The sequence below is a fragment of the Zosterops lateralis genome, assembly GCF_965231275.1.
Source record: "Zosterops lateralis genome assembly, chromosome: 29".
NCBI classification, from domain to species: Eukaryota; Metazoa; Chordata; class Aves; order Passeriformes; family Zosteropidae; genus Zosterops; species Zosterops lateralis.
This window is the reverse complement of record NC_139789.1, coordinates 472813-487590: the sequence shown is the minus strand read 5'-3', so window position 1 is coordinate 487590 and position 14778 is coordinate 472813. Positions and strand designations below refer to the sequence as shown.

The 14778-nt window shown below is 47.6% G+C and overlaps 1 protein-coding gene across 4 annotated transcripts in view; it reads left to right on the top strand.

The window, feature by feature from the left end:
* The window catches only part of MARCHF2 (membrane associated ring-CH-type finger 2), a 34576-nt gene that overhangs the window by 11877 nt on the left and 7921 nt on the right, over positions 1 to 14778 (top strand). For all 4 annotated transcript variants that reach the window (XM_083880215.1, XM_083880216.1, XM_083880217.1 and 1 more), the window contains exons 2-3: positions 111 to 330; positions 3789 to 3984. In XM_083880215.1, coding sequence (XP_083736341.1) covers positions 155 to 330; positions 3789 to 3984 — 372 coding nt within the window. In that variant the 5' untranslated portion in view covers positions 111 to 154. The remainder of the gene's footprint in view (positions 1 to 110; positions 331 to 3788; positions 3985 to 14778) is intronic.

Sequence of the window (14778 nt, the reverse complement as noted above, 5' to 3'; positions counted from 1 at the left end):
CGTGTGTGCATTGGGGCCCTGGGGTGCTGCTAGTGCAAGAGGGGCTGGAGGATTGTGAGGGTTTGGGCATTCCAGGGCTCTGGGTTCTGACTGTGGAGCTGTTCTTGCAGGTCTCCCGGGTGCCAGCCCCGGGATAGAGGGGCCCAGAGCTGCCATGACGACAGGTGACTGCTGCCACCTCCCTGGCTCCCTCTGCGACTGTCCGGGAAGCGCTGCCCTCTCCAAGTCGGTGGAAGATTCGGACATCGGCCGCCCGCAGTACATCACACAGGTCACCGCCAAGGATGGGCGGCTCCTCTCCACAGTGATCAAGGCGCTGGGCACTCAGAGGTGAGACTGCTGCAGGGACAGGGCTCAGAGCTGCAGCTGGGCCCTTCCCCTGTTTCGGTAGCTCAGGGGTACAAGGAGACAACAAAGTCTTGTTTTGTGAAGGAGTTTGCCAGGGCACTAATACTGAGTGTAAATCTTTGTGAGCTGGCCCCTCCCAGGCCTGTCCCATGTGCTGGTAGCCTGCAGCTGGTGTGTTCATGGAAGCCCCAGAGCTGCAGCTGCTGTCATGGCCTCTGGGGCAGCAGTGAAGGTGGAGCCCTGTTTGCAGGGCTGTGCTGTTCATGGAGACTTTTGAAGGGCTGGAAGGGGAGCACAGCCCTTGTTCGAGGAATAAATGAGTGGTGTTGATTTTCAGCTGCAGCGGGGGGAAGGCTGTTCGTGTTGCAGGAACTACAGAATCCAGCTAGAGGGGACATGTGGCAGCTTCACCGACTCAGACTCCTCCTGATGTGACTTCTTGTCATTTATTTTGAGCAGTTTCCAGAGTAGAGGACGTTTGGCAGCATCGTTCAGTCAGCTGCTGAGAGCTGTCACATTTTGTGTTCAGAAATCCTGTCTGAACAGCTGTTATTTTTTTCAATGAGTTTGGTCAAACATTTATGCGATATGAAAAACGTGATTGCAGACATGGGGGAGGGATGCAGGGAAGCTGGATGAGAATAGAGGCAAACATAATTGCTGCATCCAGCAAACCTGGAGCAGGTCAATAAAAATGTGAAAGTAACTGGGCTTGCTCTCTGAAAGTAGATAGTCTGAGTGAGAAGTTGTTTAACCCTTTAGAACTTGCGAGGGTGTAATAATTGTGTGGAAAAACTGCCTGGAAACAGGTAAAAAAACCCAACAGGATTTCTTATGTTTCTAAATGGACACCAGTTTGTTTCTTTTGGTGGTGGGTTTCAGTGTTTTCCTTGTCATCAACACTTAGTGCAGCAAAGCCAGGAGCAGTGTGACTGCACTGAGATACTGAATTACTGATATGGTGTCTTCAGCTGCTGGAAAACTTGTCTGAGTGTGTATCATGTGGGAGTGTGAGTGGGCCCCCACCCGGGGCTGGGAGGGAGAGGAAGGAAAGAAAATAGAAGTCTGATAAGAATTTTTTTTTCACACACTGTCAGCAAATTTTTTTCATTTTGGATTATAGTTATAGTAATGCTCTGGAAAGGTTATAGTAATGCTCTGGAAACATGAAACTTCTCAAACAGGAAGAGAACAGTGAAATATCTTACAAATGCTTTTCTTAGGAAATGACAGATGCATGAGAGCACTGGAGGCTCTAGGGGATTGTCTGTCTGTGTCACTAGGGCTCTGTGTGCGGACTGTTCCGGTACAGCATTTTATGGCAATAAATGTCACAGAATCATCAAATAATTCAAATTGGAAGGGAATTCCATAGGTTGTCTGGTCCAACCTCCTTTTACAGCAAGCCTGCTTAGACTCATCTAATGTAGTTTCCAGGATCTCTGAGGATGAAGTTTCCACCATCTCCCCAGACACCTGTTGCACCTTTTGCAGGGATTGTCTTGGCTGAAGAAGTCCCCTCAATAAAAGGTGTGTAAAAAGGAGGAGAGAACATGGGTCAGTGGTTCACCAGTGATGTTTGGCAGAGAGAAGGGGATGGTGTACTTTGGGTGTAATTTGCTTCACAGCCCTAAATACGAATAAAAATCCAATTGGGATGCAACCAGCTAAATATCGAATTGAAAGTGGTAGAGATCTCCTGTGGTACACAAAGGAGATCTTGCTTCTCCTTTAGTGAGCTGATATGCACTTCCTTGCTGGCTCTTCTTTTTCCTTCATGTCCCACTAACCTTTTTCCCCAGTGTGCTCCTTTTCCTTGAATTGTGCTTCCATGCCTCACTCTTGCTTTCTGTGCAAACTAATGGAAGTGATGCTGCTGCTTTTGAAGACTCTTAAGTGCTTGCTCTGACTGTTGTGTTGGAATCCCACAAACTTCTGCAGTCAGATGGGGTTTTTTGAAGTCAGAATAGCAGCAGAGTGTGAACTGTGATATGGGTTCAGTGTGACTTTTGTTTTGTCAACAGTATCTAGAGAAAGGTGATATCTGATACTGCTCACCTGGATTTTGAGAGGACCTACAAATGGATCTTTGAAATAAAAATGTTCCTTTTTCACCCTCTTTCACACCCCCGAATCTGGGCAGCTTTGGATGTAAGAGGAAAGAAATGGCTGTTTGGAAGGTGGGAAGTGAGATACTAGTGAGGGCCAGGTTTCCATGGTCCAGGGAAGGCAGTCCTGCCCTGGACCTCTGCTATCCAGCATTTGGTTCCTAAATGATCTCAGTGATTGGTGAATACTGAAAAGATGAACTGAACTGCTGAGAGCAGCGAACTTTGGTGTCTAGAGCTATCTGCAGCTTCCTAGGGAGCGCAAAACATCCTCATCATGGGGCTGGCATATGTGGCACAGGGCTGCTAAGAAACCTGTGCCTTGGGATGCCCCATCCCTATAAGTGTTCCAGGCCAGGTTGGCTGGGGCTTTGAGCAAGCTGGTCTAGTGAAAGGTGTAGCACTAATTGTTGACAGTCAGTGGTGCCAGATGAAGGTTTGAGGAATATCTTGGGAACAGATGGAGTGTGATGAGCAGCTCAGGCCTCCTGCGGGGAAGGTTGCAAGTCTCTCTGAAAGTCTTTGTTACTTTCTTTGGCAGGTATCTCCAGTTCTGTGAGGTTCTGTATGATTCTGTAGTTGGAACTTGTGGGCAAGGAGGTGTTGTTCATGAAGCACCAGAGCATTTCTGCAGCCACCAAGAGGCTGAACACTGCAGAGCAGTTGATGCTTTGGAGAGGGTGTACCCATGGGATGCTGGAGAGTTACTGTGCTGTGATGGGCAGAGAGTTTTTATGCTGGAGAGCTTGGTCTGAAATACGAAATACGTTATGTTCTTGGATAGGTGAGCTTCCAGGGTCAGTTCAGTTTTGTCTTGAGATATTGCTGTTCCTTGTGGAACTCCTGCTCAGCCCAGGCTGCAGAACGAAGGTGGGCTGAGTGGGTAGGTGATGTGGTAAATGTGACCTGATTGCCAACCTCTTGAGTAGCTGCAGGTGGCTGGGACATGCTGTGACTGCTGTGGGTCATTTGGCTTTGCCTTGGGCCTCTGGATTTGCATGAGTGCTTCAGGCTTGGTGTTGGCCCCTGCCCAAAGTGAGCAGAGCTGAAGACTGCAGGTCTCTTCTGTGGCCTGCTGAGCTGACCAGGCTGATGTGCCACTTTCTCTTGTTATGGGTCTTCCAGATTTTAAATAATCTAAAATGTCCGGAGCACCAAGATGGTCCCCTGAAACTGGTTTCTTACTGCAGCAGGCTCCTGGCATGCTATGCCACACACTGCCTGCTGTTCATGTGCCTTTCTGGGCTTGGTGTGACCAGATCCTATGGCTGTGTTGTTCTGCCTGCTGTGATTGTGATTTCATTCTGTTTGTCTCTTGTTCTCCCTCTTTAGTGATGGTCCCATCTGTCGAATCTGTCATGAAGGTGGAAATGGGGAAGGACTGCTTTCCCCATGTGACTGCACAGGAACACTGGGCACCGTGCACAAGAGCTGCCTGGAAAAATGGTTATCTTCCTCCAACACAAGTTACTGTGAGCTCTGCCACACGGAATTTGTTGTAGAAAGACGACCAAGACCCTTGACAGAGGTACTATTTTCTTCTTGCTTTGTTTTTATTTCCATATCATTTGGGATAAAATGACTGATAGCTCTACTGTCCTTGTAGTTCTTGCTGTCTCCTCCTCCTTGCAGTACCTTTGTACTCACAAAGAAGAATCTATTTGGAGAGATCAAGACCATTGTCAGACCAAGGAAATATGCAATAGTGGTGTTTGGGGCAGCTCCTTACCTGTGACCTGCCCACGTGCCACCTGCCAGTGGCAAGCACTGTGCTTGTGGCTGAGCTTTTTAATGCCTGAGCATCAAAATGCAGATGTCACAACATGACTGACTGAAATATGAAGTTCTCATAAATACTCTTTTTTTTGCTGCTGATTTTAATCTTATTTCAGCATTGGATTAGTGCAGCTCTCTTGCATGTGCCTTCCTTGTCATGTTCTGTTCTGAAAAGTGAGATTTGGTGATTACTGATACTGTTTGTAAAAGACCTGTCTTCCTATGACTAATACTGATGTGTGCTTCAAAGCATTTAGGCCTTGCTCCTTCCTGCTGCTCTGTGCTTCTCCCAGTTGAAGGAGAAAACAGGACAAGGCTCAGCTGGTCATGTTCCTCTCTATATTGACCACAGGAGATCAGTCCCTCAGCCTCACAGAGCTGGAACATACAATGCAGGGTCTGGCTGGTGGGTTGGGTTTTTTGTTTTGGGAACAAAGGCAGCATGGGACCAGTCGATTGTCTGACCTCAGGGTTCTAGTGTACATCCCCAAGAGAGGAATAAGTAAACCAGTGACATACAATACAAAAGGCTTAAGGATTTGTTTTAGAAGATGGTTTAATATGTCTGCAATTGTGTGAGCTCTCCCATGTCAGTGTGCTGCTGGCTTGGCTTGGGGATTCCTTCAACACACTATGTGACTGCAGAGAAGCATCACTCTGCAGCTGGGCATTTACACTTAATTTTGGGAGCCCACATTCCTGCAGCCATCAGCAGTGGGAGGTCTGGGAACTGATTCTTAGCAACAGACTCCTGTTACCTGTTGGCTGTCAGAGATTTGTTGCAGCCTGCCACCAGAGTGTGTGCGGAGGCAGGGTTATTTCAGATTTGTAGTGGTGACTGTTCTTGTTCACTCTCTCCTTCCCCTTGCTGTGGAATCCCTGCAGCCCCTTAACATAATACCCAGGGTCTGGCCTTGGCAGGACAGACCATAGTTACCTGCCCAGCCTGACAGAGTGGACTCCTCAGTGGTGCTCTGTACACAGTGGTTTGCCCCAGTTTCTCTCCTCCGTAATGCCCCTGGCCCTTGGTTTCTCCTCTCCTCAGTGTGTCTCCATTAGTTGTAGGACCTGGTTACTGGCCCTGCTCTCCCTACTCTCTCTCGGGACACTGACCTTACCTGCCCTTTGTTCCTCCCCCATACCTCAGGGTCATTGGCTGCTGAACCCATACTTAAGTGGGGACAGGCAGATGATCCCCCTCTTGACTCTGGGTTTCCCTTCAGCTTCTGGAAATAAACCTGCCGGAACTGATCTGGTGTCAAGGCCTTCTGCTTCTCCTGGCTGAACTAACCACGTGAAGTGTGTGGATGTGTGAGTTGACTGCCTTGCCTGAGTTTTCCCAAGCGGCTTTTCCACTTAAGAGGCTTATCGGGTCCAGGCTTCAACTCCACTCCTACATAACACATCACTACACCTTGCTTCATCAGTTAGGTCAAAACTGAGTCACAACTGAAATTCTAAGTTGCTTTTCACATTTCTCTTTCCATTCCCATCAATTCCAGAGGTTGTTTCTTTTCTCTTCCCACCTCCCTCTGGAAACAATATTTGTCCCCTCCTCCATTCCACAGTCCCCAGCTCTATTTCTCACACTCCCATCTCTTCCTAGTGAACCTTGGAGTAGAAAAGAGTCCACCAACTAGGGAAGCATTAAAACTTCAGTTTGCAAAATGAATATTAAATTTTATTGACTGTTTAACTTACAACTGACTGTCATGGACTGGACAGCCCCAGACAGGAGGAGGCTTTAGCCTACAGTGCTAACCCAAACCATATATCTGGCACAGTAATTTGAATGAGCATTACCTCAGTGGATACTGCTGTTGGCGTCTTATTGCTTCTCTCCTAGTTGCTCAAATATTTAAATTGGTGCTTTGGCTGCTATCTCTCAAATGGTTGTTTCAGAGGTTGCAAAACACTGCTTTAAAACATTTAGGAAGGGCTGTATCTTGGCTTTGAGAACACAATGCAGGCAAGCCCAGGGGCAGTAAGCTTTCTAAGGCTTATGCAGGCCAAGTTGTGAGTGCAAGTCTCAGATGTTTTACCTTAAGAGCTGGTAAAATATTCCTGTCCAGAAACAAACACATGGGAGTGCATTCAGCCATCTTTAACAATGCTGTGGCACCTCATAACAAACATAGGCTTGGAAAACTGCACACTCAAGTAAAAGCTCAAAGGCCAGTGTGTATTAAAGGAGTTTTTCGTGTGGTACCAACTCTGTGCCTCCATCTGCCATGAGGAGCTTGCTGGGAGAGTGGGACAGAAAAGTCTTGTCTGTACTCCAGTGTGGGTGAATTCCAGGACAATCAGTTTTAGTTCCTGTTGAAACTCATGAAAAGCCCCTCTGGACTAGAGCCTGTAAAGGTATGGTGATCAACAAAGAAACTGTGAGTGCTGAGAGGTGATGGGTGGGCAGCATTTAATGAACTCAAACATAAGAGAACTGCCACTGTGTTTTCAGAGAGGAATGGACTCCTTGAGCCATTACTGCCAGCTGGCAAAGGCTTTGGGATTCCAGTGATTTGTTACTTCTGGTATTTTGGGACTGTCTGTGAGCACAGTGAAGGGGGGGATCTACTCTGTTGTGGTGTCTGCTGCGTACAGCTTGCCTAAAGTGCCTTGTGAGCCTGGAGGCTGGTAAGCCTCTGATGAAAAGTCCCCAGGTGAAAGTGATTCCCGCTGCAGAGCAGAGCCTAACATGCAGCTCGCCTTCATGGTACAGCCCCAGAGCAGTTCCCTTGCCAGCAGCCCAGGGCAGTAAAGTTTTCCCTGGCTTGGAAAGCAGCATATAGCCTGGTTTAATACAGCCCATGGCAGCAGGCTGCTCTTGCCCCTCTTTTGGGGCCACTCCCCAGCCGATGGAGTGCGGTGGGTGCGGTTACCAGCAGTGTGTGCTGCAGCAGTCTGGTGTGCTGGGGCCTTGCACAGGCTGTTCACCTCATCAGCACATGTGCTCTGTGCCTGGCACACCATGGCTGGAGGGCTCCTGCTGGAGCAAAATGCCTCACCTGGCTGGAAAGGACACCTGATTTTGTTGTATTACTTCAGCCATGCTATAAGCCCTCTGATCTTTGCCTAGAGCCTGGCAAAAGTGACCTGGAGTTCAGTTTCTCATTTTCCTTTGGAGATATTACAGCCACCCTGAGCTCCTGCACCACTGCAATCTGCTGGGCAGAGGCAATGACAGTGAGTATGCTTCATCCCATGAGGTTTGCTGGGGCTTGGAGGTCGACTGACCAAGTGTGACCACTTTGGGAAGCTTCCACTGGTAGCAGAGGCTCTGCCCTTAGTGCAGAGCCCTTTGGATGGAGCTGATAACCCCTTGGCCAGCTGGCTGGCACTTTCCATTAATATTCTGCCTGCAGTCTGGTGCAATCTCATGCCCATAGCAGACCGGGCTGCAGCTCTTCACCAAAGACTTTTGGGAAGTGTCATCTCCAAGTTGTTCATCTGTTTCTGAGAAGAGGGCTGGGGAAAGAGGCTGCTTAGCCATTTAAAAATGTCACAGTTCCTGCAGCTACCTCATCTGGGAAGTTCTCTGCCTCTTGGTTGTGAGGAGAGGTGGGGAGTGTTTTGAAACTTTGGGGGAAGTTATGTTTGTGGTGAGTGTGCTGTTGAGGAGTCTTGATAAAAATCCACTGTTCACCAACTAAAGCTGGGAAATCAAAATAGAAATTAAGAGCAGAGGATAAATGGGTGGATTCTAGGACTAGGAATAACACAGGAGCATGCTGCATGGTAGAAGGGTCTGTTCCATGTGTGAGAGGCTGTCCAAGCATTCTAGCTCTCTTTTGCTGTCACCTGACCACAAGGAAATTTGGTAACATGCTACCTGCTAATGCTGAGCATCTGAGGAGAAAGCAGCTCTTACTGTTTTTTCTGCCATGTCCTGCTTTTCCAGCCTGGGGAAACTTAGAGCTGGTCATAGTGGCAGCACAGCTGATCTCTGGGAAGGGACCATAAGCTTCATTAAGAACTGGCTTTGTCCATGTGGTTTTGAGATCCTTCAGAAGGAGGGAGCCTGAGGCTTGGTTTTGGGCTGCAGGAGACATTTTGGTGAGTGCTGGGGGGGAAGCTACATGGCCAAGTTGAAATGCTTCTGTGTAAACTTCCTGATTTCTTGGAGGTCAGGAAACGCCGTGACCAAAATTGCCGTAGTTTTTACTTCAAGCCTCTTGTCTGTGTGTTACAGTGTGGTTTTCATGGTCACAGGCTGTGTCTTCCAGAAGCAGTGCATGGATGGAATATGCTCACTAGCTCACTATGTTAATCCTGATGCGTTAATCCTGCTGTGTCCCTGCTGACCAAGACCAAACTATCATTTTCTCACAAGCTTCTCTGGGGTACTTACTGCGGTGACATCTAAGCACTTCACAAACAGTAATTGAATTCTGCAGCCTCTTTTACAGAGGAAAGGTGTCAACTTTGTCCAGTATGGATTAAAGATAATTTGTTAATAGAATTGTATTTTTGTTTTCTTTAAGCAGCCATTGATTTATGTTGTGGTCTGTTCAATGTAAAAACAGTAACAGTGCTGACTGCCATCATCAGTCAACATAATCTCTGAATCCAGAGTGCGAAACTCATCTGAGCCCAGAACCACCTCTGGCAACCACAGGCTGGCCCATGGGTGTGGGGGAAATACTTCCTGCAGTTCAGTCTAGTTGATTTATTTTTTAACTAAGAAGCTGGTCGAAACTTAAAAAAAAAACATGAAAGGCTTTTGAAAACTCAGGCTGTGAGATCACTGGGCTGAGAGGGGGTATGTTTTGAACACCTGCAGGTGGACATGGAGAATTGACCTGCAGCCCTGGATGGAGAGTTTGTAGCCAGCGGTCCAGGACACTGCTCCCTGTGCTGTGAGAGGACAGAATGGCTTCTGCTCAGCTCTGAAGTGGTCTCCAGCACAAGACAGTTGTGGACCAGGGTTCTTGAGTGAGGAGCATATCCCCAGCAGAGAAGACAATGGCCAAGCTTTGGAGAGGGATGGTTTTCCAATACTTGATTTTCCTATATGATTGTTAATTTAATCGGCCTCCATATGTTTACAGGGAAGTTACCTGACTCCAGGACACTTTAGCCAGCCTGGCTGGCATAATCAAAAAAGGCAAAATATTTTCTGTGGTTCCTAGAAGATTTTGGCATTTGATATTTGAAGTGTTTGAAGTTGCAGGAGACACAGCTTTCCTGGAGGAAGTACTTCCCTTTTTGGTCTAATAATGTCATGCACAGGAAATGCCCAGTTACCAGGATTCTTCTTCAGGAAGTATCTGGACCTTTGTTGTCCAAGATATGGTAGAAGGAGGAGCACAGGCCTTTGGACTTGAAGGATTGCTGCAGCCTAGGCAGCTCTTTCTCCCAGGCCACAAGTGGTCATAGAGTTCTCTAGGCATGACTAAGTTTATTTGTCCTAACATTTCATGCCTTAAATGTCCCTCAGCCAGACCTTGTTCTTTAAAGTTCTATATAATGTACAGAGAGAAGGGAAATACCTCTTGTGATCAGTTAATTGCTGCCTCCTTAGGAGGCTAAGTTAGGATATGTCAACTTGTCTGGAGGAACTTGCCTCTTCCTGGCTGTAGGAGAGCCAGGATAAGTAGTGTTACAGGTAGCTTGTGTATGAGTCAAAATATTGCCTTCCCTGCCTCTGTCCTTAATGTTCTCCCTTTCACATAAACTCATCTTTTTGGTCTGGGGCAAAATCCATCACAAACCTGTTTTCTCTTACAAAGTGGTCTTCCTGCTGGAGATACTTTATCCTTTGCGATTTCAGGCAGAGCTGTGTGGATGGAGGCGTTTGGGACTGTATTGGATGTGTTGTGTGTTTCCAGAAAACGTTACTGGGGGTGACAGTGTGGCTGTGTTTCTACAGTCACAAGCCCTTCTGCACAGTTCCCGGCCTTCTCCCACTGCAGTCCACTGCCCACAGAGGGAGGTAGGTGTGTGGGTTGGTCTGTATTGATGTACCTGAGCCCACTCCTGCCCATTTTTACTTTCCCAGGTTACCAGCAAAAGTATTTCCTTTTCATGGCCACTTTGTTTTGTGTGTTTTACTCTGGTACCCACCCTCTCATTTCTCTCTTCAGTTCATTGACTGCTTGTAAAGTATTTTAGCTTCAAACTATTGTTAATTTTGTCCCCTCTGAGTATTTCTCAACGGGCTGAAGAGAAACACCACCTTGACACCCAAAGACTCCTGTTTGGGACCATCTGCCCCTACTGTGAGTCAGTGTTGGTTTCTGAGCTTTGGTTGTCCTGGCATGGGGAGGGGTCAGGTCAGGTCTGTGCTGCCAGCCCAGGTCTCTATGGAAGTGTCCCGGGGTTGCAGGTCAGGCAGGTGTCTGAGCAGCAGCTGTTTAGTCCCAGCAAAGATCACTCCATACTCCAGAGGAAGGGTGTATTTTTTCTTCACACATAATATAAATACCAGGGAGAGCAGGCAGGAGGTTTCAGATCTCTGTTCTGAGAGAGGACACAAACTGCTGGTGCAGAGACCAAAGGCTCTGGCTTTGCTAAAATTACTGGGCAGTTGAAAGTCAACATACTCTAATGGTGAAAGCAAACAAGTATAATGCAGGACTTGATCATAATGCTTCTGCAAGCATTTAATACCTTTGGTAAGGCAAAACTCATTTAAGACATCTCACTAATTCCAAAATAGATTTCTCCGGTGAACCAGTCACTGTTGGACCAGTCCAGCCACACCTTTTGTTTTCCTATTTCTGTCCTTGTAAGCAAATCTCATCAGGGAGTCCCAAGAAAATTCTGCTTCCATGTCTTCAGTGCTGGTGTTTTCCAGCAATGTGTGTTTTAACAGCTTTATTTATAAATGGGCTGCTTTACTGATTCTGGTGTGCTCCTTTGCCTCCACAACACAGCTTCTCCTTCCAAGGGTGCTGTGCTGCACAGGAGCCTGACAGTTTTTTGCTCCTGTTGTTTTTCTTGGAGTCTATGGTGCAGTTTTGATTAAAGGTGATTACTTTTCAATGATTGCTAATACTTTTGATTCACTTAAACTTGGTATTTTATGTAGGGTTTTTTTTGTCTCTTGAAAGTACAGCTTTTGAACACAATGTCATGTGCAATGAAATGTGTTTGAAATTCTCTGAGGATCTACTTGACTGTGCAGGTCACGATAGAATAGGGGACACCTCCCATGGGTCTGTCACGTGCACTCCTTCTGCTTCATCTCCTGACTCTCTTGCACCTCTGTGGCTGTGGGAGGTGCTACAGAGATGTCCCTGGGACGTGCAAAGGGAGGTTGGCAGGCAGGAATTGTGATGTTGCTCCTGTTTATGTTATTAGGGAAAGAAGTTTTGCCTTGGCGCAGTGCCTGGTGCACCGCTCACAACCCCTCCTCCAGTTCAGAGAACTGAGCTGTGATAGAAGCTCTCCCCCACCCTTCCTCCAGCCTTATCTTCCTTACAGACAGACTTTTCCCTTTGCTTTCCTTGAACTCTTCTGCTGAACTCAACTGCACTGTTGTCTGCCTTCCCAAGCCCACCTCTCTCCTTGCTCAATGTGCGCCTCTTTTAGGTTCCTGGATCTAATGAAAAACAAATCCTTCTTGGTTTCAGCTGAGTTCCGTCTCCTCTAATCCTTTCCTTTCTCTCTTTACTTGAGTTTGCTGTCTGGAGATGCTGGTCCATAGGTACAACATGAGATCCTCTTGGCACTTCCCTGTGCAGTCTCAAGCATTGGTCTGCATAAAGCAATGGTCTGTTTGTGCCAGAATGGGAAATAAGTCACTCCTGCACTCTTGGTACTCACCAGCATTTGTCTTCCTTACTTGTCCATCTTCAGCACTTTTTCCAGCCTTGTCTGTGCTGATCCAGAACCCAGTGAGCTTTTTCTGAGGTGTAGCTGCTGGCAGTGCTGTGAGCCCATACTGGGGCATGTCATGGTGTGGCACTTGCCGTGGTGCCACCAACCACGGAAGCATGTGCTGCTCTGGAGGAAAGTGTCCCATTGACCTGCAGCACTTCTTGGATCTGTTCCTCTCCTGTCCACCATTTTGAGTGCTCCTGAATCTCTTGGGTCAGCCCAGAGCGTTGTGTTGCAAGAGAACTACACTCACCCCTCAGGATGTGAGATGCAAAGGAAAAAGAGCTTTATTTTGGGAATCTCAATTTATATAGTTTTTGGGATTTGGTCAAGGATTGGGGGATGAGAGGAACATCCCTCTGACCCCAGTGATCAAACCAGCAGTCTATCAATTTGTTTTTCCCCCTGGAAAGGAATGTGTTTACCAAACATCAGTCTTTGTTTTTGTTACAATGCCTGAGAACTCTCCAGTCCAAGAATAAAAACAATCAGAAGGCTGAAAAACCAAAACAACAGCCTTGCGCTTCCCAGCAGCTGACGGCGTAGGGCAGACTTTCATGCTTTTATATGGAGAGATTTGGTTTGTGGAGTTTTGTGGAGCATTGGTGGCAGGTAGGTGGGGAAAGGAGGATGAGGAGGGGCAGCTTTGTGCTGCAGCATTTAACTGCTCTGCAAGCGGGGCTAGGGGCATTTCTGGGTCTTGGCTTCCTGAATTCTAGGTACTCTTTCAGAAAACATTCCTTCTCACCTTGGTGAAGGAAACAGGACCATTCTGCTGGGGCTGCCCATGGAACTCAATGGCCTGTAAAATGCTTTTGGTGCAGGCCCAGAGAAGGACTGTGAGAGTCCCTCAGCTGAAGCTGTATTTTTTTGATTCAGCATTTTTCTCAGGACAGGGCTAGTAGTGCTGCTAGTCATCAAGGTCACGTGATTTTTTTTCTGGCTTTTATAGCCAGGCACCATGTCAGCAGTGGAAGGAAAATCTACAGGCACCTGAGAAGCCACAGGGTAGCCGTTTGGTGGGCAGAAAGCATGTGGGATGTTTTGTAATGCAGCCAAATAGTTATATGGTGTGGTGGCTTGCCATCATGCTATAGCTGTGAAGCATGTGGGGAGCTCTGGCGGGGTCAGCTGGTGAGGCTGGCAGGTCACACTGGTTCTGACTCATGCCCACCAAAGTGAGTAGTCCAGGTGCAAGGCAGGGAGAGGTGTGAGCACGTGCTGGCTGGAGAGTGCTGGTCCCTCCAGTGTCATGCTGGGCTGAGTGCTGCATGGGATGTGTTTATGAAACAGGCTGACAGCTCATGGCCATAGACATTTAGCCATACAAGGTAAGTCAGCTGTAAGAATCAATGAAAGCTGATTTTTAAAACACCCATTTATAAGCCCCCAGACAGACTTCAAGGTGCTGAATGCTGCTGGGAGAGTCCCTCTTCTGTCCACTACCCTTGGTCTCGAGGGGCAGAATGCAGCCCAGCCTTGAGATACATGGAGCAGCAGGTGCTGGCATGGACAGGCTGAGAGGCTGCTCTGATATGCTTTGAGTTATGCTCTTGGCTTCCAGAGGAGCTGATGATGTCCTGATGCCTTTTACTGCCTGCTCCCCTCCTGCCTCCCATCACCTAGGCTCAGCCAAGTTTCAAAGGCACTGCAGCACCCAGTGGTCAGCTTTTCATCATCCCATAGCCCTGCTGTGGTTCTAAGACTTGAGCTCCTTTCCACAGCCCTGCTGATCTTACTTCTGGAGAATCATCAGGAACATGCTGGAGGACAAAGAAATATCATTGTACCCAGAATTCTATCACACAAGCAGAGAGAAGTTGTTTCAAGCAGGATCTAGGACTCAGCTCAAATGGCAGCAAGCAGCCACCTCTGCCTCCTTCTTTTCAGTCTCAGAAATGATTGCAGTGTGGAAGCTGCTGGAAGAACACCAAGTTGTGTTTTTGTTGCTTTCCCATGCTTACTTGATAGTTTTCCCTAGAAAAATTATTTAATCTACCCGACCACTTTATGGATTGTTTGTAAAATTTAAAGTCTCATATGCACCCATGTGTTGCTGTGCCAGAAAGGCTACACCCTTAAGAGTGGCCTTTTGTGTTCCATTTTGTTACTGTATCAGTGCATATTGGCAAAATAAATCAACTACTTCAAAAGGAAATTAATTTGCTTCCTGCCTTTATATGTTTGTCTCCCATCTTGGGCAGGAGGAAGGAGTTTCAAAAGTCACAAGGAATATAAATAGAATTAAGATGCAGTAAAATACTTAAGCTTCTTAATGTACAAGGGTCAAAAATGCCCCAACACGTCCTGTTGCAGGGAATGGGGTGCTCTGGTCTTGCTGATAGAGGGAACTTGGTCCAGATGGGGTGATTTGGCACTCACCTGAGTGCTGTGTCACCAGGCAGCCCTGTCCTGGTTGGACTGGGGAGAGCCTGGCACGTGGCTGGGTTTGAGCACTGGGGCTGCTGGGAGATGCTGTGTATGGAAGCAGCTTTCCTGTGCCAATGAATTGGTGTTCACCCTCACTTTCCCCCAGAACTGCTCAGACTGCATGTGTAGTCTTTATTGTCCCCATGCAGCTCATCACACTGACGACTCTGTAGAACCATACAAGGGGGCACCTGCAGGTCTGCCTCCCTTCTCCCAGCTCCTGTCCAAATGACAGTTTTGCCTGCTCTGGAAGCTGCCCAGTGGAGAAGGACCTGGTAGTGCTAGTCAGCAGTGG